This window comes from Clupea harengus, chromosome 11 (genome assembly GCF_900700415.2).
Source record: "Clupea harengus chromosome 11, Ch_v2.0.2, whole genome shotgun sequence".
Classification (NCBI taxonomy): domain Eukaryota; kingdom Metazoa; phylum Chordata; class Actinopteri; order Clupeiformes; family Clupeidae; genus Clupea; species Clupea harengus.
This window is the reverse complement of record NC_045162.1, coordinates 9,905,575-9,932,405: the sequence shown is the minus strand read 5'-3', so window position 1 is coordinate 9,932,405 and position 26,831 is coordinate 9,905,575. Positions and strand designations below refer to the sequence as shown.

General features: G+C 43.9%; 1 protein-coding gene across 6 annotated transcripts; it reads right to left on the bottom strand.

Annotated features, from left to right (window-relative positions):
- Nucleotides 1-6,821: 6,821 nt before the first annotated feature.
- LOC105901631 (upstream stimulatory factor 2) lies at nt 6,822-25,131 on the bottom strand. 6 transcript variants are annotated; one of them, XM_012829113.3, is made up of 11 exons: nt 24,716-25,129; nt 23,706-23,746; nt 23,374-23,492; nt 22,267-22,386; nt 18,691-18,847; nt 18,228-18,315; nt 14,680-14,718; nt 12,625-12,683; nt 11,579-11,673; nt 11,274-11,402; nt 6,822-9,584 (listed from the first exon to the last, which is right to left on the bottom strand). In XM_012829113.3, the coding sequence occupies exons 1-11, from the start codon at nt 24,751-24,753 to the stop codon at nt 9,495-9,497; spliced, it is 975 nt and encodes a 324-aa protein (XP_012684567.1). In that variant the 5' UTR covers nt 24,754-25,129; the 3' UTR covers nt 6,822-9,494. The 6 variants fall into 6 exon arrangements, with proteins under 6 accessions (XP_012684567.1, XP_031432881.1, XP_031432879.1 ...); XM_031577021.2 differs by having other exon boundaries at nt 23,374-23,489; XM_031577019.2 differs by having other exon boundaries at nt 11,567-11,673; nt 24,716-25,128.
- Between the last annotated feature and the right edge of the window lie 1,700 nt (nt 25,132-26,831).

Sequence of the window (26,831 nt, the reverse complement as noted above, 5' to 3'; positions counted from 1 at the left end):
AACTACACAACCACACCGAGGACTAGGCTCTTCTGAGGCAGACTTGTAAAACTACACAACCACACCGAGGACTCTTCTGAGGCAGACTTGTAAAACTACACAACCACACCGAGGACTAGGCTCTTCTGAGGCAGACTTGTAAAACTACACAACCTTCCAAGTAAGTATGGTTTCCTTGGCCATGACCGTTTATACTAAAGGCTGAAACTGAAGATGTGTGTGGGTGTTGGGTGTCTGTGGCTTGCTTTTATCCTGTATTTAAAAAACAAAATTTTACTCCCTCGGGTGGCGGAAAGAGAAAAGAAGGGAGCCTTCTGGACAATTTTTTTTGACCTTGGTGAGCAAGGCAAGCACACTCCAGAGCATAGAAGCCTGTACTCAAGGTGCTTTGCATCAAAAGCGCCTCAATGATCTTCCAAATCTTATATTTTTTTTAATCCAGTGTTCAGCACATTTCCCGAGTCTCACTCCATTTGTGTGAGGACAAAAACGTTCAAAAATCTTAATGCTCAAAAGATGGCACCTTCAAAAGCAAACATGAAAACACCTCCTGCAGTATAACACAGATGCCAAGTCTAACCAGCACAGCACAGTTTGAAGTCTGTTTCTTATTCAACACAGGTCCTTGGGCTGATGGCAGACTGTACGTTTTAGTTACATCATTCCTTAATGAGGAGAGGAATGTGGTAGTAGTCGGGTGTTAGGTGTTATGTAGTGTTTACACCATGAGAGGCTTTGATGCATAAAGGTGTACGGATGTATGTATGAATAAGTTATACCTAATAGGGAAAGGAGTTCTGCGCAGTTGCCTGCTGGGAATAGAGCACAAACTGGTGGCCTACGCAAGCAGGCCTTTCACCCGGCAGAGGTGACAGATGATTGTTGTCTTTAGCTGTCTTTGGTATTAGTAACACTACAACCGCGAAGGGGAACACATTAACTCTCTCTCTCTCACTTTCTCTCTCACACACATACACGCACGCACACACACACACACACACGCACGCACGCACGCACTCACTCACCCACACACAATAGGGACTTCCGACAGTGCCAGTGTCTCGGGTGCATGTCTGTCTCTTTTGAATGAAGGCGAGTGGTGCGGAGACAGAGCTGTGAAGATTTAGGTTTTTGTCAGGCAAATCACGTTCAGGAGACGGCAGTGTGAGTTTGAGAAGATCCAAAGATCCAACGCCGTTTCAGGAGCGAAACAGAAGCAGGTGGCATATTCTTGACTCCATCTTAGAGCTTTTTCTTTAATGAGATTTAGAACAGATCAGGTGTGTCGCCCCATGTCACTCTACTGTGTGGTGTATTACTGCCTTTGGGTGTGGGGTGTAAATTATAGGAAAAAATTCCCATTTGTTGTCATGGAGGGAAAACCAGAGTGGAGCACAGAGGCGGGAGTTAACGTAGATCGAGGTCAAAATAGATTCCGCTGGTGTTATTGATCCATGGGCATTTTGTATGGAGAGACAGAGAGGGAGAGGAAAACCGCTATGATGTCCCGACTGCCTGGCCGTTGGAACACAGGTTCAGAGATCAGGCACTTCAAACAGAGCAGGGGACATTCAGACGCCTGCCTGTGTGCTCGTCTGGCGGCTGACAGACGGGCCAAAAAAAAAAAAAAAGAGGGATGATGACTGAGAGATAAAGGGGTGGGTGGGGAGAGCGCTGAGAAAGAGAGACAAAATATGGTGAAAGAAAGGGGAAGATATGCAAGGATATGCAAACGATTTCGCCAAAACCCATGCTAGAATAAGATGAATTGTCCAATAATTGCTCTGAAGTCTAGTCAGATTACCAATGTTAAGAGGTGCTCATTGTGGTGGAAAATTAATGTTTTAGTGCTTTATGTTGTTCCCACAGAAACCCAGTGTGCATGTGTGTAAACGTTAGAGAGAGTGTTTCTCTGTACCGAGTAGGGCTGCCACCCGTCCCTCATAATACAGGATTCCCCCGTATTGGAAAAGAAAAGTATTGCGTCCTGTATTGAATCAATAAGGGACGAAATGTGTCCCATATTTTCATACACTTCGTTTCACATATAATACACTAGGTCTGCGAAGTGCTGAGAATAACAAACCATGAAGTAAACTCTAAGCAGTTAAACATAAAAGCGGAGGGGAGAAGTTTAATTTCAGTGGTGACCTACAGACAGACAAGCTCTGGCTCTGCGTGCTGTGTGAGACTGCCCGTCACATCACGTCTCTCTCTTTCTTTCCCTGTCTCTCTGTCTCTTTCCCTCTTTCTCTTTTCTCTTTCCCCCTCTGTCTCTCTCTTTCCCTGTCTCTCTCTTTCTTTCCCTGTCTCTCTCTCTCTCGCTCTGTTTCTCTCTCTCGGCTCCCGATCTCACTCAACGTTGACCCCTCCTGTGCCAGCTTCCATTCAGTCATTCTGAAGGGCAAAAAGTAGGCCAGAGAGAGTGACTAACTGGACAGCTGCTACGGAACCAAAGAAACTTTATTCTTAATTAATGTATTGTCTAAATGCTGTGGGGAACGCTTGCTGTTACTGATGGTGTCCATCTGTTTGGGATGGACGCCATGTTATCTTCGTGATGTTTTAGTCTTGTTTGTGTCTAACCAACCAGTATTACAAATCCAAAGTCTAATACAAATATACTTGTTATTCAAAGGGCTTTTGTTAATTTGTCAATAAAGCACTTAAGACCCGGGGAGGGGGGTTGACTAGGGGGTGTGGCTCGGTACCCCTTATTTCTCCACATAGAAGGTGGCAACTGTGGTACTGAGACATTCCGGTGCCCTCACCACTATGTCCTCTCATCTGGGTCAAAAAACCTACTCTCTTTGGGTTTGCTACAAGCTATGTTCATGTTGTTGAGACACGGGCACTGTACTGTACAAGCAGGGCCCCTCACCCAATAGTAACTTTCCACCGAACAATTAGTCATGCTATCACGAGCTGTCACCCTACTAGCAAGTGAAATAAATATCAGAAAATGTTCTTGAACATGTTCTTTAATAGGTTCACTCTGCAAATATTGGAATCTTAGTATTAAAGGCAATATATGCTCGTTTTTCGTCTGACAAGCTATTTCTTCTTACCAGGCATTTTTTATGTTAGAGCATTTCACTTGCTTCAAGCGTTTCCGTCCTCAATTATCTTAATAAGGTATTATAACTTGTTACTGAGATTTTATTACTGGTTCTGAGCAACTAAATGCTTGAAACTAGAATTGCCATAATTATAATGCTGTTTGATCACCATCGACAAAACTACAAAGTCAGAATCAAGACAAGTGTACTTGTTTTTAGTCTGGCCACACTAGTTTTAAGATATATTTGGATTCTTTGAGGCTAGATATTTTTACTTGTTTTAAAAAAGTTTGGAAAAGTCAAATTTTCCTGTTCTGTTGGCAGATAATTTGGCTTATTTTAAGAAATAGAAATAGAATCCCCCATTTTATTACTTTTTTTCTTGTTTTTGAAAGCTGAACTTTTGCAGTGCAGCACAGAACCCTCCCCTGCCTTCTTCCCTGCCCCAAGCCACACAGACCCCATACCCTCCCTGCCCTGTGACGTGATTATCTACCTTTCTCTGGTGCCTTTGACAAAATCCAGTTTACACTGTTGCATGAGAAGCTCCAAGGGATCCAGGTAGATGCTTCCACAACATCCTGGATTATTGACTACCTGATGGACAGACCAGTTAGTGCAGCTGAGGGGATGTGTGTCCGAGCAGGTGTGTGTGACTGAGGGGATGTGTGTCTGAACAGGTGTGTGTCTGAGGGGATGTGTGTCTGAGCAGGTGTGTGTGTGTGTGTCTGAGCAGGTGTGTGTGACTGAGGGGATGTGTGTCTGAGCAGGTGTGTGCGACTGAGGGGATGTGTGTCTGAGCAGGTGTGTGTGACTGAGGGGATGTGTGTCTGAGCAGGTGTGTGTTTGTGTGTCTGAGCAGGTGTGTGTGACTGAGGGGATGTGTGTCTGAGCAGGTGTGCGACTGAGGGGATGTGTGTCTGAGCAGGTGGTTAGCAGCACAGGAGCACCGCAGGGGACCGTACTCTCACCTTCCCTCTTCACCCTGAGCACCTCAGACTTCCAATACAACTCAGTGACCGTGGTTACATGGATTCGAATAACTGCCTTAGTCGCACTAATAATCGCATTATTAGTGTCCTGTCATCTGCAGACATTTTCAGATCTCTGCAGTTGTGGGTTGTGTGAGTGGTGGACAGGAGGCTGAGGATAGGGAACTGGTGGATCGATTTGTAGCGTGGTGTGGGAACAACCATCTCCTCTTAAATGTGACCCAGACAAAGGAGATGGTTGTGGATTTTAAGAGGGCCGGGACTAAGCTGAACACTACTTCCATCCTGGGAGACGAGGTGGAAGAGAGCTACAGATACCTGGGGGTTCACCTGGACAACAGACTGGACTGGAAATGGAACACTAAGGCTGTCTACAGGAAGGGACAGAGCAGACTTTACTTTTAGAGGAAGCTTAGGTGATGTTGCATATCTTCTACCAGTCTGTTGTGGCAAGTGCAATTTTCTTTGCAGCTATCTGTTGGGGCCACAGCATCCGAGCCAGATCTCTAAGAAACTGAACAAGCTGATAAAGAAGGCTGGCTCTGTGCTGAAGACTGCTCTGGAGCCCCTAGAGTTGGTTGTGGAGAGAAGGATGTTGCATAAGCTGCTCAACACGACAGACAACACTACACCTCCCCAACACAACCTACTGGTCAGACAACAGAGTGTCTTCAGTCGGAGGCTCCTTCTGCTCTGCTGCAAAAAGGACCGCCACAGGAGGTCATTCCTGCCCACCAGAACAGCCGTCTACAATGACTCCCCTCTGTGCTGGGAGACGAGACTCCTGCAATGCACATTTTACATTTAATTTGCACATTGACAGTAATATCTTGCCTTCTATTCAATTGTTTTTTTATTTGATTTAATAAAGTAGTAGTTGTGTGTGTGTGTGTGTGCGTGCGTACATATTTGCTATTCTGTGTTCTGTCTTTTTACCTACCTCATTGTGTGAAATGTCCCTTTGGAGATAAATAAAGTTTTCTCTCTATCTGAGTGTCTGTCTGTCTGTGTGTCTCTCTATCTGTGTGTCTGTCTGTCTAAAATCCTTTGCTGCTGGGTGCTCTAGTCTTCTGAAAGATAAAACTTGGAATAAGAGAATTTCCTCGGCAATTCACTACATGGTCCATCAGACATCATATCTTATAAAGCAACAATGCTGCATATGAATCATAAGAGCTTAACTTAACACACTCGCCGTCTCAGTTCATTGCTTGAGGAAAAGTGTGGAAGTAAGCATAATGATTTGCTCATAAACATGGAGGAAGAGATTCAGTGTTTTAAATTTGATCGTGGGACATATTTGATTGGTGGTGAAACAGACCTCAGATAAGCCGACTAAGCATGAAGACCACTATTGCATGTCACGCACCACTGCATGGTAGTAAAAATGATATCTCCTTGGATGCACCAGGAGAGCACTTGAAGACTGCTGAGCTCAATTTTGATCCACTTAAACAAAAACATCAGCAGCATCCATTCATTATTTATTTGTATTATTATTTGAACAGTCTATCAGAAAGAAAGGGCTGATGACGAGGTGCTTCATAGGATGTAGCTCTCAGTCAGGTTGAGCTCTTAAAGCAGCAATAAGGAGTTATGTTCCAAAACTAGCACGCTAACCTCCTAAAAGGCAGGCAAAAACCTTGCAAACCCCACCAACAGCCCAGTTGACACTGATAGAAGCTTGCCAACACAAAACGAAATGGTGTCTTTCGGCAGTATAGCTGGCAATGTCATGCTGTGAAAGCTTTTCTTTCATTTTTGCAAGGTGTTCCAGCCAGGAGACACAGAACTACATAGTGCATATCCTGGATGGCTAGTGGGGAAGTCACAGGTGTTTATCTGTCCTTCACATGACAATATGCTATCAAAATGAATTTGAGGATGATACCTAAACCAGTTGCCTATAAAACCATACCTCAAAAAGTATAAAATTGTTGCATAGTGTTACTTTAAGGGCTAGTTTTCTAGGTTTTACCTGCAATAAAAAAAAGTATTAATATATATATATAAATAAATAAAAGAATGACAACATTTAATTTGAGTGCTGTCCTTGGTACCTCTGCCTCATGAGATCTGTCCGCCCTATACCCAGCCCTTCCCCCTCCAATTAAAAACACACAACGACACAAAAGACTTAGCTGAAGAGTTAAGCTGAATTTCAGGGGCACACAACTCCTGCTGTTGAGTGCTTTCCCCTCGTTTGAATGCAATGGAAGTGCCTGAACTCTGTACTTCATGATCTATGATTGGGGGGTACTAGTAGGGTCCTGTAATTGCCAAACGGTACAATGCCTTGCAATTTACACACATTGTTGTAGCAATTATATAGCCCTGCTTGTTATAGATAATATGGTGAGAGCTGTACATTGTGTGGACTCCAACAGTGTGTGCTGGTGTTATGGGCTCAGCTGAGCTTTCCTCTTTCTTCACCAACTCAGAATGAAAGATAGAAAAGGGAAAAAAAAAACATCATAGACCTCACTTGTATAACAGGCTTGGATTTCTATCCCCCCCCCCCCCCCCCCCCCTTACAACTTGTTATACTGCGCTCCTCACTGTACGGTTTCCTCTTTGAGGGCTTTGATGTGAAGCTAGTTAAAGGTGAGGGAGGAAAATAGCGAAGAGAACTTTTGAACTGTGACCCTCCTAACAAGGCTGAAAGGGGGACTGTTAGCGCTACGGCTGTTTAAGTGATGCACAGCAAACTGTTAGGTTGCCCTGATAATGTCATTCCAAGGATGAAGACAAAGCGACTGGGAGAGTTTCGTAACAGTCTATGCATTTAATCTCAGCCGTGTAATAACTGAAAGGTTTTCGGATTAACAGAAGACATTGCAGACTTTTTTTCTCAACATTTCCTTGCAAAGATCAACTGAGTAGAAAGGAGTTTATTTTTTCTTCCAAAAAGCACCACAGAGTTATCATCTGATCTTCCTCACTGAGATGGTGGATGATAATGATGAAGTACCAAACATAAAAAAAAATTGGTTTCTGTTCTTCGTTTCAATTTTCAAAAGACAGTGGACTACTCCCCCCCCCCCAGATACCACAGGGCTGGGTATGGAGAACAGAACAATGATGACCAAAAATAATGATTGAAAAGTTGAAACCTAATAAGGACAAATGATCATTTTAAAAATCATCAATTAAAACAAATCACAATAAACTCTAAGCAAAACCATGTAGGGAACTGACATCAGTCATGTTTAACAGAATTAAGCTAAAGAGACACAGCAAAGTCACATACATTCTTCACAAACCAGCCATGATTACTCAGAAACCATATTGACCTTATACATATAATACTGTAGGGCCTCAACGCTTAGTATTTGACAGATCAGGGTTTTTTCCTTGATCCTTTTGTTCCCCAAGTGAAGTCTAATTTTCTTTGCATATTTAGGGACGAAATTCAATCAAGAATTTTGGCATCCGCAATGGTCTCAGTGAGACTGAAATGTCCTTGAAATACCCTTTCGGTCTTGTCGCCAGCATGTTACCTCATGCGGTAAAGAGATTGTCTTGAGCACCCTAGATGTGTTTTGACGAAAAACTACAGAGCATAATAATTCTGACATTTTAATTTTGCCAGCTTTGCTAATGTGCCTTAGTTGCTGCATTCTCAGCACAATGAAACAATATAAGATCTTCCTTCATGACAAGAAATCAACTGCTGTTATCCACAACACCCACCACGCCCCTCCTCTCATGCTGGTTAAATATGCTAGGCCATGCCTCATTGCTATTCTAAATGCTTTCAAATAAATACAAATATAATCTATTTATTTCCATGTAAAACTGTTGATGATGGTAATAAACCAGCTTTGGTCACATTTAACACTTCAAACCATACTGGACGACAGACACTGTCTCCAAAGAATCTAAAATTTGGGTAAAACATAACAATATTATTGGTATCACTCTAATGTAAAAGGTCTTCCTCCTCCTCCTCCCAAACTCAACTTTTGGCTATGAGGTCTGCTTTTACTGATTATCACGTATTTTCCCAGAGGTCATTCACGCCATACATGTCAAAGAAACCTGTCCTGTTACAGCACTAGACCGAACCTCTATAATCAATGAATTCATAACTTAATTAATTGCCTCATTCATATTCAAAAGTGGGGTATAATTAATTGATTTTAAACCAACATTGTCATTAAAATAAAAAACAAAAAAACTCTAACTCTAATGGCACCACTGTTGAACAATGAACTATCTAAGAGTTCCCGTGCATCAGATGCCAAGCTGTGATTTCTCCTGAAATGAACAGTAACAGGTTTTCGATCTCAGTTAACACGCAGAAAACTACACAGTAAGGGAAGGCTATTGTGGTCCTGAAGGGCATTAGTGAGTGCTGGGTCCCCTTGGTCTTCGTTACGTGACTGACTAATTAAAGCAATCGACTGGCTTGAGAGTGTTGTCAGGTATGTTTTTTTCCCGCCCTAGGCCTTTGTTATTCACTAATGGCAAGGTTACTACAAAACCCCAACCTCATGACTGCTCTCAAAAAAAAAAAAAAAACACATACCTTCTCCTATCCTTTCCAAGCGAGAGGTCTGATCATAATATACACAAGCACTACTATATTTTCTTCCTCTGTTCACACAAAGACGACCGGTGTCCTTTCAAGGTTGAAATGTGATAAGAAAGCAATCTCTTCAAACGGGGCCTTCCATTTCTGCAGCTCAGATCAACACATTGTGTTTAAGGAGTTGTTTCCTATTCAGAAGGCCAGACTTAATGGATTATGCAATGTTCAGTTTTCTCCCATGCATAACTCGCCTCTCCTCGAGGATTAAATCAACAGGTGTTAGGCTAATGCAATGGAACATTTACAGAAAGGGACAGTGAAAACAATGGGCTGGGTATGGTTGCAGTGGGGTGGGGTGGGGGGACTAAAATATGGGTTTGTCACATGTGTTTATCGATGTTCATGTGTGAATCAAACCAAAGAAATCCTAGACAAATTAAACATCACAAACATTTCAATGTTTCTCTTCACAAGGTTGCCTGAATAAATACTGGAATATTGTTGCAGGGAAAAACAAAAACCAAGGGACTGCAAATGATGTTCGCAATTTCACCAGTAGAAAACTGCCTGGAGTCTAGCTGTGGAAGGAAAAAAAAAAAACGGAATTAATAATAAAACGTATATTGCAGTCCAGTGCAGCCACCAAACAGCAGCGGCAAGGTGACTGTGGTCTCCGGCTCAGTCCAAAAGGGAATAAAGGCAGCAAGAGAAGTCAGCCACCCCCCAGAGGTGGGACACAGTGGGGGTCTTCAGTACTCAGGCTTTCAAAGATAGTCTTTTCATCCTCTCCTCCCTCTCCCTCTCTCTCTCTCTCTCTTGCACGCCGATGTAACTCCTGGGTCACAGACGTGTGTCTCTCTGTCCATCACCTTTGCAGGGACCTCTGCCACCCCCCCCCACCCCCTGCTGTCACTGGGGCGTCGCCTCGGAAACCGCCTCCATGGCGTGCTGCTGCAGCTGTGCTCGCAAAAGCGCATTCTCATTCTTCAGCTCCTCAATCTGGGAAGGAGAGAGAGAGAGAGAGAGAGAGAGAGAGAGAGAAAGAGAGCGCGAGAAAGAAATAGACCCTCATTTTCTTCATCACAAGCATTAACGTAATCGTTTCTATCCATTAACGAGATGAACCCTCAGAATTCCATCTCTGACAAACTGCACGCCTGCTCTAAGAGGACTTTTGAAAAGCTGAACAGATGAGATTTAAAAGCACATGCTTGCAACGTAAATTACGGTGCAACTAGTGTCCTCGGAAGCCTCATTAAATTCATTATTGTGCACTTGTATATAGACTGTTCTATATTTCCAGGCACAAATAAGTGTTGGAGGCATTGATCCCTCACTGGAGAGTGAATGCTAATCTATATGAATATGATGGAATATGTGAGAAGTGAAACTATGTGGAGGCACCGACTACAGGGCATTCTGTCACTCTCTCTTTTTCTGTGTGCGTGCATGTAGGTGCATAAGTGTGTGTGTTTGTGTGCAAATGCGTGTGTATGAATACAACTGTGTGTGTGTGTGTGTGTGTGTGTGTGTGTGTGTGTGTGTGTGTGCTGGCGCATAAGTGTTTGTGTTTGTGTGCAAATGCGTGTGTATGTATACGTCTGTGTGTGTGTGTGTGTGTGTGTGCGTGTATGTATAACCAAAACGGAACCCTGACAGTGACGACTGCGAGGTTGGAACAGGTGAGGCTCTTGTTCTGCCGCGTCAGCATTCTCTAAACCCTCAAGTACACAATGAACTCCTGTCGTCCTGCTCAAAGCAGAATTGGCAAATTAACATTAACAAAGAAATCTGTTTTGGCAAGGCGGCAAGGACAAAAGGATAGTGCCTGTGACATTTAAAGTCTTTATTCGGAATGGGCCAGGACTAATTGTCGGGTGAACTACTGTGCAATGCACTTTACAGAGTCATTTTGCAGCAGTCTTCACACAGGAGACGTTGGAAGATTACTTCAATTACTATTCAGCTGAGCAAACAGACAACTGTTCAATATTCATACAGCCCAGCTGACCTGGGGCGACCTGAGGGATCATCTGAAATTTTTATAAACTAAAATAAACACTTCTCGCCAGGTATCCATCCTAACATGACCTTTTATCACGGTGGGAAAGGCTTTTATCCCACCTCGTGACATTAGGGGTGTTAAATGTTATCGCAGCCTAAAAGCCTATTTTCAGGAATAACTCACTGTCATTTGATATGCTGAGGCAATTTCTCGATTTGAAGCCGCCTTTCCATTTAAATAATTTTCCGTGTGTTGCCTGTGGAATTGTAATCATCTGTATCGTGACACCACGTGTGCTTTATATTAGAGTTGGCCGGGTAACAGTTTTGTGCCAAGGAAAATAAAAAATAAATAAACTTGCTTAAATGTTAAGCACAGTCAATTGATAATATTGGTATAAAAACGACTGGCACTGATAAAAAAAAAAACTGTTCTTATATTTTCGCATGATTTGTAAATTTTGAGTAGCCTGGGTGGCTAGTGTGAATAACAGTCAAGTCTATCTTCTCTTTATATGACCATATAGCCTACCATCAAAATTATTTAGAATAGGTATATACTGTATATTTAGGCCTTTAACTACTTACAAAATCATACTTGTAAAATTTAAAACACTGTAAAAATCGACATAATGTGGCTTTAAGGGGACTGGCGGTCTGAAGTGTGAATGTCTGGGGTCGTACCTGCTGCCTGAGCAGCTCGTTGTCCACCTGTATGTGCTCCACATCCTTGAAGCTCTCCTGCAGCCTCTGATTAGTTTGTCTCAGCTCACGGATGTAGTCACACGCCTTAGAGAGGATCCCGCCTTTACTCTGAGAAAGCACAGTGAAAAAGGAGTTACACGCACACACGCACGCGCACACACACGCACGCGCACACGCACACACAAACACACACACACACACACACACACGCGCCCGGTAATAGCACTTTCTCTCCACTTGGCCTGTCCTTTTCTGTCAAATGCTATCCTCACTTTCTCGCTCACCGCTCCTGTCTTGCTGCTGTCCATGTTGCAGTCTGGGATGATTTTGGAGAGCGTGACGATCCAATTGTTGATCTTGTCCCTCCGTCGCCTTTCCACTGCAGGCAGACAGACAGCAAGGCGGTCAAACAAAAAGAGAGAAACAACAAACCAGACTAAACAGCACAACATCAGCCTCCCATCTGAAGGATTGGTTCAGTGGAGAGCAGAGGAGCGGAAGGGTCATGTGTATATCTGTGAGTGGGTGTTAGAGGTCACTGTTGTCAACTAAAGAACTGAGGAGGTTTTTTTTTTTACTTTTACTTTTTAATTTTCTTTTTTCCTTCCCTATGAACCCAAACATCAACTAACCACACTCTGACAAGCCTTCGTAGTCTCTTCCCACCAGCGGTGGAGAGTCAGTAACGTCTTATATCCACAGGAAGTGACAGTCAGTGTGGAGGTCAGAGGTCAGTTCTCCATCAGTGTGGAGGCCATAACCCCAGCTGGGTCAGTTCTCCATCAATGTGGAGGCCATAACCCCAGCTGGGTCAGTTCTCCATCACTGTGCTGGCGTGGATACACTGGCATCAGGCCTACAGGCCCACTGATTGTGTCAGTAGTAGCCAAAATACACATGGCAGTGAAAAGTGAGAGGTGGCTGTGTGACAGTTAGAAACACCCATGGCAGTGAAAGGTGAGAGGTGGCTGTGTGACAGTTAGAAACACCCATGGCAGTGAAAGGTGAGAGGTGGCTGTGTGACAGTTAGAAAAAGCCTCTGATATATTTGGATGGCTTAGCGTTCATTTTGTGAAATTATAAAAGTAGGTGTTTCCCCTTATTTGTTAACAAGTGAGGCTTTTCCAAAAAGTCACACAGCAATACCTGAAGTTTAATGGCATCCTCTAGTGGCCGCTTGATGTCAGGTCAATGTCATGGGCTACTCACACAAACTGTGGCAGTTACCCTTCATGTGTAAGCCAGTTATTTTCACATCATAGAGTAGGATTGTGAAAATGAAAGCCCTCTGAAAATCCTAATCCTAGACGCTAAAAGGTAATGCGCTCACCTTCGTTGTGTTGCGCCCGCCGTCTCTCATCCCTGGGCGTACGTGTCCCGTCCACCTTCCTGACAACACACAAACAAATAAACAAACAAACAAACAAACGCTTTTCTATCAGTCATACAAACAAACCACCATTGCCTACCAGTACTGCAAGAGTAAATGTACTGTCCCATCTACCATGACTACATGGTTTTGTATTTCCTCTCCTTCTCAACGGCCTTGAACTTCATCTCTCTGATCCCCATACCAACACATTTCTAAGGCAGAGCACACGCCTTCTGCAGGGACCTATGGAGGGTTTTACTCTCTGGAAATTTCATCATTTGACACACCATCAAACATCCTGCAACAGTAGGTCGGCTGATCCTTGTGAGAGTCTCGTCAGCTGTGCGTACGTGAGTGTGCGCGCGTGTGTGTGTGTGTGTATATGTGTGTGTGCAAGCGTAGTGTAGAAGCGACTACACAGACGTCTGGTTGGGCAGATTTTTGTGTTGTTAAAGTGTGCTTCCCCGTGGGAGTCTGGATCGTGGGCTTTAGTTCATTATGTTAAAAATTGCAGTGCTGGGGAGCAGATGTGGTTCGAGAGAAGGAGGGGCTGATGGGGGAGAGAGAGAGAGTGAGAAAGAGAGAGAGAGAGAGAGAGAGAGAGAGAGAGAGCGAGAGAGAGAGAAAGAGAGAGGGGGGAGACAAAAGGAAGGGCTGATGGGGAGAGAGAGAGTGAGAAAGAAAGAGAAAGGAATAAAGATAGATAGAAATGGGGAGAGAGAGAGAGAGAGAGAGAGAGAGAGAGAGAGAGTGCCTGCCCAGATTTAGTCTAATGACAAACTGTTCGCCGCATGGCATCTTCCCCTTCAGGTGTGCTTTAATGAAGTCACGACTCCCACATAAAGGCACTGCTGGTGTGAGCGCGCTCCAATCACGCCTCACGGGACCTCGCACCGAGGATGGGGAAGCAGAGCCAAACAGGCGCTGTCGCCGCCATAAAGAGTTCCACTGCCGACAGCTCAAGGAGATGATATTAAAAAGCTGGCATCTGTTGATTTGTTCGGTGTGACCTTTTGTTGTTCAAATGTCATACTGGATAAGAAAGTGATCCAAGTGCTTATCTACGCAAGCAAGCTGGGTTTTTTGTTGTTGTTTTTTTTTTTTTTTTTTAAACAGACACCTTAAATGAAGTGCTATGTTGTATTAAGTGCAGACTTTTCCCCATCTCATTTATTCCCATCATGCACAAAAAAAAAAATGCTAAATTAGCCAACGAGTTAAGTGCAAATTTGTGACCCCCATTCCAAAAAAGGAATTACCTTCAGTGAATACACAGAAAAAGGTAAAGAGAAGCAGGCGTGGGTGCTGAAATGCTTGGCCGTGCCTGTGGGTTGCCAATGTGTCTCTCCCATCGGTTGTCTGGCACCGAAGCGCTTTCATTAGGCCTCTAATGGCAAATCGAAAAAAGGACACAAAAAAAAAAAAAAAATCAGCCTGTGATTTCCTGAAAGGCTGTCCTTCAAACCTCGCAGACATCATCTGCCCTCCGGAAAAGAAAAGAAAAAAAAGAAGCAGCCAGCTCATCCCGCTGTTGTATTGTTTACTATAATTGAACACATAGCCAGGGGTATGTGAGGACGAGGGCTTAGGTGTATTTGTTTTCATGGCACAATAAAAGCTAACAGCCTTGAGAAATGTCTTCCAATCTCACTCCTGGGAATTGACTGCCATGCCCCGCGTTAGGTCACAGACTCAGTACTTAGCGGTCACGTTTCTATCGGGGGACAGATCTAAAACGTGTGATGGGCTCCCCGGGAAACGGCACTGGCTCACGGCTTTTGAGAATCTGATTACCTGGGAAGTCATTACCCCTCTGTTACACAATGACAGATCAAAGGAAGCCAAACCACACGATTTTCTCTTTCAGAGGCCACAAGAGGGGAACTTGCCTGAGGTGTGGGTCTGGCTTTCAGAGAGAGATTAATGTTAAGCATGTGATCAGACAGATCAGATGTGGGTGCAGGGGTCTTTTTTTTTGCAATGGGTTTAAGGGGATGTGAAAGGAGTCCTCACCAGTTCAACGCGTCCTCCTGCAGCTGCGCGACATCCTCTCTGTGAATGGCAGGTTTAGTGTTGAGGTTGTCAGGGGGGGGGAGAAATGTATTTATTTACTCTCATGCTCTCAGAGTTTCACATGTCAGTCATGGCATCAGTCACAGCACATTATGCACGCCCACAGGAGGTGAGGTTTGACAGGGTATGCATGCAGACAGGCAGAAGCCCCAGAAGTCAAAAGTTCACATGCCAAGATGATCCCCTCCGTTACCGCATACTGCAGCGGCATCCCATCCCAGTTCCTCCTTTCTCAATCTGCCAATGTGTTTTATTCATTTGTATTATTATTATTTTCATTTTGATATTATTATATTATATTATATTATTTCTATCACATTGAACTTGCTCCCACTTTCGTCCCTCCCTCTGCTCTCATCAATGATTCCAGTCCTGCGCCTGAGCAGGGTGATAAATGGCCAACACTGACCCAGCATTATCAATAGGCGCCGAAGCCACAGATCAACTCAAGATCGGCCCACAGCCTCAGGAGACGTGCTGCCCACAGGGACTCAACACCTGCACCACACACACACGCACACACACACACGCACACACACACACACACACACACACACCACACACACACTCGCATACAGACTCATCCCACAAATACAACCACCCACACACACGCAGACATCCTCCACAAACCATCACCAACAAAACACATATCACCACTCCAGCAACCACCAACATACACAAACACACACCACAAACAATGCACACACACACACACACACACACACACACCACAAACAATGTACTGTATACACACACACACACACACACACACACACACACACACACACACAGTAATTGGGGCATGCAGAAGTGGACTTCTACGCTAACCCCCCATCAGTGCAAAAACAAATGGGGTGGTGGGGATTTGGGGGGCGGGCGGGGGGGGGGATGATCCGGATGTTTCCTCTGCGGCACACCCTCGTCACTCTGACAGGCGTCAGCGTTTTCCGGGTTTGTCAATCAGCCAGGAGCGCTTCGACGCCTCTGCTGAGCGCACGCCAACGACAGCCAGGCAGCCGCTCGCATCGATTGAGAGCTGGCACGGCGGCGTGAAAGATCATCACCGGCTGACACTTCACTTCGCGCCGCGCTGTTCAGGCTTTCATTCCAAGTTAGTTATCTGCGTAAAAACACTTGTGCAACGCTCAATGCTGCGGCTGCTGCGGCTGCTGCGCCGGCTGCGCTTCTCGAGCAGCTGCAGTTCCACTTGGTTTTGTCGTCCTTAACATACATCATCTGCATGCTCAGTTAAGCACGGATTGGAGATCGGAAGAAAAAAACTAAACAAAACAACAACAAAAAACTATAATAATGCATTTGACTGCACATCCATGCAGTGTGAGGCATACTGTGACCAATTATTTCAATTTCCTTTCTCGACACTAGGGCGAGTGTATGTGGGAGGATACGAGATACGTCTGATCCTAAAATCTGTTAATGAATCACCATTAAACCTAAACTGCACCAAAAACGCTGCCAAACCCCCCCCCCAAAACCCTGCTGCTTTGTCCCCCGCATCCGGAGGAGTGGGATGATACATCTGGCTGTCTTTCACCACTTCAAAAGACACGCTAAGCCACCTCTCCTCCCCTCAAATTAGATTTTAGAGAAAGCAAGAGACAGAGAGAGAGAGAGAGAGAGAGAGAAAAAGAAGAGAAAGAGAGAGAGAGCGAGGGAGAGAGAGAGAGGGAGAGAGAAAGAGCGAGCATCATGAGATCTCTTTGGATGACTAACAAAAACCTCAAACTGTGGCGAAATGCCTTTTTAATAAACATGGCCAAGCCGAAGGGGGAACGAGAGCCTTGCCTCCCCTGGGTAAACACACAGCGGGGAAAAAGAAGATACATTTAGGCCTGTTAGAAACACTCTCTCTTCATGTGAAACAGCCTTCTTTTGATATAAAAAAAATCTATTTATCAATTTCATATCTTTCATTGTGTTGGTATTTTTTTTCTTTTGTATTAAATCAGGGCTGGCAAAATTCACTTTAAATCCAAATTCATGTTGTGGTGTAAATGCTATGTTATGAGATATACATGTTCGTTACATGCGGAAAACAGTATTGATCTCAGCTATACTTTCTTCCGTGGAATGCTGGTGTGGACAAGGGCATCAAAAACAGCTGGAGTAGTATCTTTCCGAATAACGCGTACACTTCCTAGCAGACAAACCATCATGATCAACAACTCGTTTGTTTGCTGGTCAAACTTTTTCCTCTACATAGCCAAGTCAAAAGCGCCAAAAAGGTAAATAAAGGGGGGGGGGGGGGGGGATTTTATTTAACTTAGGGGATCATTTCTGATGTGCGTTGGACGGAGCATAGCCCAACGGGAAAACTGGATTGTCCCGGGATATCAGGCTAGCGGCTTTTTCAAAATGATTGGCCTGTAGTTTTTACTGATTCTGGATTACTTCACAAAACACACACAGACACACAGACACACACAGAGACACACAGAAACACACAGACAGACACACAGACACACACAGAGATGCACAGACACACACACAGACAGACACAGACAGACACACATACACAGACAGACAGACACACACACACACACAAACAGACAGACACACAGACACACACACACACAGACAGACAGACACACACACACACACACACAGCTCACCACAGAGAATGATGAGGATGTTGAGTGAGAAGAACAGAGGCTGGAGAGGAACACACAAACTCCCTCTCTCACTCTCTTTCTTTCCCACATTACATAACCCCCTATGAGAAAAAGAGGAACACACCCGCCTGCCCACCCGGCCACACACACACGTCAACCCACTCACTCACACACACACACACACACACACACACACACACATGCAGTGGCCCTAAAAAGTACCACATAGTCTGAGGCATTTACAGCTATTAGCTGCCCATTTTCTCCAAGTCTCACAGATCTCCTCTTCTAACAGGATGTTAATGTGAGCTCCATAAAAACATCTGGCTCTTCCTTTTCAACCATCGCCAAGCAACACACTTGGAGAAAGAAGAACTGTAAGAGTACTTTTGCCAAACGTACTGTACACAGACACACACACATAGAGGCATGTATTAACACAACACAACACAACAATAGTCTTCAGTCTTGAAGCTGAAAAGCCCATGAGCAGCATTTTTGTGCATGGTGCTCCCGGCCTAGCTGCAGCCACCATTATACAATTAAGATCACCCTTGGATGATTAGAGAGAGGGGCTGGCATAAAGGCTCTGTGTCTGAAAGGCCCTGGGGGGGGGGGGGGTAGAGGGCTTCTTAAATGTGTGGCAAATACAGGGCGTACTTTAAAGAATGCAAAGAATACAGGGAGCGGGCAGGACACAATGCCAATTAGAATGCTTGACATTACTGAGGGGTCTGGAGTCCCCCTGCCCGTGCTGGTGTCAGGACCTCAGAGGCTGAGAGCATCAGACCACTGTAGTCCTGGAGCTTGGTGTGTGTGTGTGTGTGTGTGTGTGTGTGTGTGATAGGTACTCACGCAGTGTATGGGTGTGTGCGAGGGGCGATGGTGCGCTGGGCGCCGGATTGGAGAACATCTGGGGGGGTCATCATCACATAAAACTGACCTGAGGAGAGAGGGAGAGACCGATTAAAGGAAAGCAAACAGTTATGGTGTGTGTTTTGTGTGTGTGTGTGTGTGTGTGTGTGTTGTGCATGTGTTGTGCGTGTGGTGTGCGTGTGGTGTGGTGTGGTGTGGTGTGGTGTGGTGTGGTGTGTGTGTGAGTGTGAATGAGAATGTTATTAGGGGTATTCTGGGTATTCTTGTTTTCCTCAACTGGTGCTCTCTGTCCGTTACTGTTGCCATCATAATGTGGTACATTTCTGTCCCTTACTGTTGCGATCATAATATGGTACATAATGCTCTTGCCGTTTCTAACAGCGAGCTGATGACCGTAGCACAGCTCAGGCGTCTAGTGCAGAGGTCACTTGTAGGTTCTTACCCCCCGCCTGCGTGAGCGTGGGATCGGCCGTGGCTTGCAGCGACACGGCCGTGCCGTCACTCACAGCGGCTGCTGGGAAATAGGCGAAGCGCGTCTCCCCTGCCACGATCTCCGCCGTGGGGCTGCCACCATTGCAGAACGGGTTCTGGATAACTGCCTGCAGGAGAGGAAAGGTGTTACCATAGACACCAAATGCTGCGGTAAAGAAGAATCAGAGAAGGAGAACTGCATCTACACACACACTACTGACATCATGTACACACACACACACTACTGACATCATGTACACACACACTACTGACATCATCTACACACACACACACACTACTGACATCATCTACACACACACTACTGACATCATCTACACACACACACACACTACTGACATCATGTACACACACACACACACTACTGACATCATGTACACACACACACTACTGACATCATCTACACACACACACACTACTGACATCATCTACACACACACTACTGACATCATCTACACACACACACACACTACTGACATCATGTACACACACACACACTACTGACATCTACACACACACACACACACTACTGACATCATCTACACACACACACTACTGACATCATCTACACACACACTACTGACATCATCTACACACACACACACTACTGACATCATGTACACACACACACACACACTACTGACATCATCTACACACACACACACACACTACTGACATCATCTACACACACACACACTACTGACATCATGTACACACACACACACACACTACTGACATCATGTACACACACACACACTACTGACATCATCTACACACACACACACACACACACACACTACTGACATCATGTACACACACACACACACACTACTGACATCATGTACACACACACACACACACACACACACACACACACTACTGACATCATCTACACACACACACTACTGACATCATGTACACACACACACTACTGACATCATCTACACACACACACACTACTGACATCATCTACACACACACACTACTGACGTCATCCACACACACTACTGACGTCATCTACACACACACACACTACTGACATCATCTACACCAGACACACACACACACTACTGACATCATGTACACACACACACACTACTGACATCATCTACACACACACACACACACACACACACTACTGACATCATGTACACACACACACACACACACACACACACTACTGACATCATGTACACACACACACACACACACACACTACTGACATCATGTACACACTACTGACATCATCTACACACACACACACTACTGACATCATGTACACACACACACACACACTACTGACATCATCTACACACACACACACACACTACTGACATCATCTACACACACACACACACTACTGACATCAAATACACACACACACACTACTGACATCAAATACACACACACACTACTGACATCATCTACACACACACACACTACTGACATCATCTACACACACACACACTACTGACATCATGTACACACACACACACTACTGACATCATCTACACACACACTACTGACATCATCTACACACACACACACTACTGACATCATCTACACACACACACACTACTGACATCATCTACACACACACACACTACTGACATCATGTACACACACACACTACTGACATCATCTACACACACACACACTACTGACATCATGTACACACACACTACTGACATCATGTACACACACACACACCCTACTGACATCATGTACACACACACACACACACACACTACTGAAATCATCTACACACACACACTACTGACATCATGTACACACACACACTACTGACATCATCTACACACACACACACTACTGACATCATGTACACACACACACACACTACTGACATCATGTACACACACACACACTACTGACATAATCTACACACACACACTACTGACATCATGTACACACACACACTACTGACATCATGTACACACACACACACTCACACTACTGACATCATCTACACACACACACACTACTGACATCATCTACACACACACACTACTGACATCATGTACACACACACACTACTGACATCATGTACACACACACACACTCACACTACTGACATCATCTACACACACACACACTACTGACATCATCTACACACACACACTACTGACATCATGTACACACACACACAAGCTAATGAAATCATGTACACACACACACACTACTGACATCATCTACACACACACACTACTGACATAATCTACACACACACACTACTGACATCATGTACACACACACACACTACTGATATCATGTACACACACACACACTACTGATATCATCTACACACACACACTACTGACATCATGTACACACACACACACACACTACTGACATCATGTACACACACACACTACTGACATCATGTACACACACACACTACTGACATCATGTACACACACACACACACACACACTACTGACATCATCTACACACACACACACTACTGACATCATCTACACACACACTATTGACATCAAACATTTCTTTGAATACACAAAACAAATGCATGTGTGTTTACCTGTTTACCTATTTATATTTCTGTGTGATACAGCATGCAAATAACGTGATTATAACACCATAACACCATTATAAGGAGCGAATGAGCAAGAGGTTGGATTGCTGCTGATTAGGAAATCTCTGGATGGCATTATAAAACAGAGACAGTCAATGACCTCATCAAACAGAATGAACTATATGAATATCACAGCCTGATCGTAACTGTTCTGCAATCCGAACAACCTGTCATGAGAGTGATGTCTCATGTTTTGCGGCACCGTATAAATAGTTTGATTCCTTGTACCATTGGCTCCATTTAATGGTGTGATACTTGTCTAATCAGGGCGATGTGGCTAACTTTTTATTTTGGTGAAAATCAACAATAGTTTAAGCCATAAGGCATGTACAGAGAAAAAAAATACATTCATATTTTGGCTTTCTTAGTTTGCTGACTGTCATGTCTTGATTCTGTGAGATCAGAGGAGACACATTGCAGGGGTTTGGGTGCAGGTGGTAAATACCTGCGGCTGGGTACAGACAGGGAAGAGGGGTTGGTATTGCTTTAGCTCCTGGGAGTGTTACATGTGTTCATGTGGGGCTGTGAAGGAAAGCTGACACAAGCCAAATCTTCAATTTTTATTTTTTATGAACCAAGGGTTGGCATTTTGAAGACTGCTTTGCTTTTATGTATTACACAGCCAATTTTACAGAGGGAATACTGTAAACAAAGATACAGCAAGTTTTTGAATGGAGCTTCTTAATCTTGAATGAACTTGTGACTTAATTACAGAGAGTTCAGCCTTTGAAACCAGGACTCTAATTTGTGGGCACCATGACTTGCAGTGGTTTGTGATTCTAAAGAGCCCTCCCTATGGGAACAAGCCATGAGATTCGTTATTCCTTGGGACTGTTAGAAAGTGGAGTACTAACTCTGAAGCTTGCTTTGTGAATGGCGATGGCCGGTTGTCCTGACGACAACTGTTGTGTGCGTTACCTGGGCAACAGCCTGCGGGCCACTGGCAAATGCTGCTGCAGAGACTACGCTCACAGTCCCACCGCCTTCATCCGCCCCCTCCAGAGACTGATCGGTCACCTGGACAACCCGGTACGTCACCTGGGACAGAGATAGAGAGATAGAGAGAGAGATAGAGAAAGAGAGAGAGAGAGAGAGAGAGAGAGAAAGAGAGAGAGAATTTCCTGCTTGATAAATGAATTACTAGACATCTAACTCTCATGAATGTTGCTCTTGTTTACAGGTCGTATGGGGTCAACCAGGACATTCCTGATGCCATAGGCGGTGTAACACACAACGCAGTAAAGGAGAAACAAGATTTAGAAAGAGACAGAGTATTATTGTCGTTTTGGACCTTAACTTGTCCACCTGACCAAATGGCGTGGGGTTTTTAGACCTAGACGTGCCATCATCTCTGCACGCGGGTGCACACACACACACACACACACACACACACACACACACACACACACACACACACACACACACACACACACACACAGAGAGAGAGAAACATGCTCATTTGGCTACAGCTGATCTAATTTCTGCATTTTTTTTCCCTAGCCCAGAAAAGCCTAGTTGTTTGTTCAGAAAGAGTATTTGTAAACGCTCCCGTTTACCACTACTAATCATGTGACCGGCCTCCTGACTGACATGTGACAGCGGCCCCATGCCAATCCCAGAGAGAGATTGGCATCACATGACCACACACACCGACACTGTTTACGGCCACAGACTGTGGAGAAAAGGATCAACTCCACAGGACCTCTTTCTCTCCTCAGCATCCTACTAATTGTATAAGGAATGCCTGAGTGACTTATCATGAAAATAACCAGTGTCTTTAGAGACACCGAGAATACTGTTAGATACTTATAACTCTACTTAATGTAATATTAAATACAGGTCATGAATTGGAATTGTGAAATTATCCCTTATCTGTCCCCAACTAAAAATGGTCTGTTACCATGAACCATTTTGAAGGATGTTATGATACAGTCTGACTTACTAAGGACTGGTACCATCTAAGATCAACTTCACAGGTTCAACTTGGTTTTCTGAAACATTTAGTTAGACAACAGAGCAACATACCTGCCCACCACTGTTGTCTGTACAAAACTGGTACTGAATATTTTGGTCTGTAAACGCTGTGGCCTGTTGAACATGCGCTATAGTAACTGCAGTCTGATCCCCTCCAGTGGCACTCTCTGCTGAAAAGGAAGACATTTGAATAGGTTATCACTAGTGTGCTGCTTGTCTCAATACTCACTTCTACATTGTGAAGAGATAGCAGGAGCAATACAAGTAAAATGATGCCATTACTTTCTTAAAATGGTACAATGCTCAGATAAAAGAATAAAGGACCTTCAATTTAATGATAACATTTGCACTTATTTACTATTGAATCTTAGCTGTAAACATACCTTCAGATATTTGAACAACCTCTTCCTCTTGTTTTTCGTGACTAAAAATGCAGAAATGTTCAGAAATTAGATTTCTTTGTATAATCAAGACAATAATTAAGTTAATATTACGTTCTCTAAATAAACGACTACAATGTAGCTAAATTATTTAACAAGCACGTAACAACTCTGAATACGTGAGTGAAAGGTGGGTATCATGAAAGACCAATGCAAATCATTATCTGGGTCAAAACAGCTTTCAAGAAGTTCCTCGCTGGGAAAAGGAATCATGCTACGACATACTGTAACTCGGCACAGGCTACCAACATAACACTGACAAGCTCCCTAAAACTCTGGAAAACCAGTTGCTGCCCACCTAAAAGTAACTCGCGTAGTATGTCCAACCATTTCAAACTTAGTTTAAAAACATATCGTTTTTAACTGACAGGTAAACTCATACAAGTAGAAAAGAATAATGCAGCCTGATAAAATTGATAATTGTTTTTAATTATTGAAAATTCAACACTAACAAAAACATCAACAACTCAGCCCGCCAGAGAGCTAGCTGACAGCTCTGAGTTTGCCCGTATTAATGTCGCAAAGGGGGGAAAAAGGTTGTTAGCTTATCTACCAACGAGGGTTAAGATATCGAATACAAAATACTTACCAACTCACTTAAATAACGACAATTTATTTAACATATTTCTGAATGTTACCAGCTCTACAGCTTAACCAAGTGATCTAAGTTAACATAATATTCGTACTTGACATAAAAATTCCTACAGCATAGTTAGCTTGCGATTGCTAACACGGGGGCATTCATCGTAAAATTACAGGTGTGAGTCGGATAACCCCTTTGTATTCTGCTAATTTATTAGCTAGCAAACGGTTGCGGTTTATAACATCCAACACAAATAGTTACAAGTTAAAAGTTCACTTGAGGTCTTCAGCACCTGTTTTAGAGAAGCAAGGCCTTGTACGAGGAGGCTATGCACGGCCGAAAGCTTAGCTATCAAAATATAAATCGTTACCTTGACGTGTTATCCAGACCCTGTTCACGCATATCCATCAGGGTAAGAATTAAAATGTGATATTCAGTGACACGGAGATGGATGTGCTGATCACGGGAACAAACACTCGGGTCATGTGAGAGAGACAGTCCAGGACACGTGAGGCACCAACCGGGCGCACAATGAAAATGGAGTCCGCTGCTGGAGGTTGGTTGTTTATTGTTGAACCTCTCTCCTAACCGTAGCTTTACACTGTATGACAATGACAGGTAACGTTATCTATTCTTCCCTAAGAACTATCGAAGTTGGCTAAACTGTGCGGTCTTTCCATAACTGTGTTTGCAACTAATAAGGATCTCATACGGTTTTATGCAGTTGTTATGTGGTGGCGTTTCTCGCTTGTACACAATTTCAACATTGACTTCCGACCACGACTTCGTACCATTCCGCTCTATCTCGGGCAGTTTTGGTCCAAATATGGAATAGATTCATCCGGTCATTTGTAAGTCATTAAACCAATTTATTTGGTTAGTGTTTAGCTGAATTAGGCGCAGTACACGTCCAGGAGGCTTAACACTGGTGTGTGGCATCCCAGACCCACCCCTCCATACTCATGACCGGTTAGGACATACACTACCGTTAAAAAGTTTGGGGTCACTTAGAAATTTCCTTATTTTTCAAAGAAAAATGGATGATTTGAAAACCCTTGTGCAATTATGTTAGCTCAGCTGAAAACTGTTTTGCTGGTGAGAGAAGCTATAAAACTGGCCTTCTTTTGAGCTAGTTGAGTACCTGGAGCATCACATTTGTGGGTTCGATTATACTCTCAAAATGGCCAGAAAAAGAGAACTTTCATGTGAAACTCGCCAGTCTATTCTTGTTCTTAGAAATGAAGGCTATTCCATGAGAGAAATTGCGAAGAAACTGAAAATGTCCTACAACGGTGTGTACTACTCCCTTCAGAGAACAGCACAAACGGGCTCTAACCAGAGTAGAAAGAGAAGTGGGAGGCCTCGGTGCACAACTCAGCAAGAAGACAAGTCTCTAGTTTGAGAAATAGACACCTCACAGGTCCTCAAATGGCAGCTTCTTTAAATGGTACCCGCAAAGCGCCAGTGTCAACGTCTACAGTGAAGAGGCGACTCCGGGATGCTGGCCTTCTTTCTAGGCAGAGTGGCAAAGAAAAGACCATATCTGAGACGGGCCAATAAAAAGAAAATATTGATATGGGCAAAAGAACACAGACATTGGACAGAGGAAGATTGGAAAAAAGTGTTATGGACAGACAAATCAAAGTTTGAGGTGTTTGGATCACACAGAAGAATATCATTCCAAATTATGCAAGAACTATTTAGGGAAGAAGCAGTTAGCTGGTATGCTGTCTGTAATGGAGTGGCCAGCGCAGTCACCAGAACTCAACCCCATTGAGCTGTTGTGGGAGCAGCTTGACCAAATGGTACGCAAGAAGTGCCCATCAAGCCAATCCAACTTGTGGGAGGTGCTTCAGGAAGCGTGCGGTGAAATTTCTACAGATTACCTCAACAAATTAACAGCTAGAATGCCAAAGGCTGTAATTGCTGCAAATGGAGCATTCTTTGACGAAAGCAAAGTTTGAAGAACAAAATTAATATTTCAACTAAAAATCATTATTTCTAACCTTGTCAATGTCTTGACTGTTTTCTATTCATTTTGCAACTCATTTGATAAATAAAAGTGTGAGTTTTCACGGAAAGCACGAAATTGTCTGGGTGACCCCAAACTTTTGAGCGGTAGTATATGTCCATACCAGGGACAACTGATGCACCTCAAAAAGGATTTCACATGCATGTCTCAGTGTCTGAGTGATGCACTGCCTAATTATACATCATGCCACATGCTATCCAAGGTAAGGGGTGGGAGAGTTGGGGTGTAACTTCCTCGGGAGTACAAACCTGGGTTAAGGTAGGAATTGGATACGCGTCCAGGTTAGGGAAGAGGTTGGGAGTGTATAGAGTTAGAATTCCCCAATAAATGTCACACAATTAACAAACGTAAACGCTGTTACATTTATTTACAGACTAACAAACATGCTTTTACAAAACGCTTGCCATTTGTGAACATCCCTACATTTATTTGTGGATTTTTGACACTCTCCTGA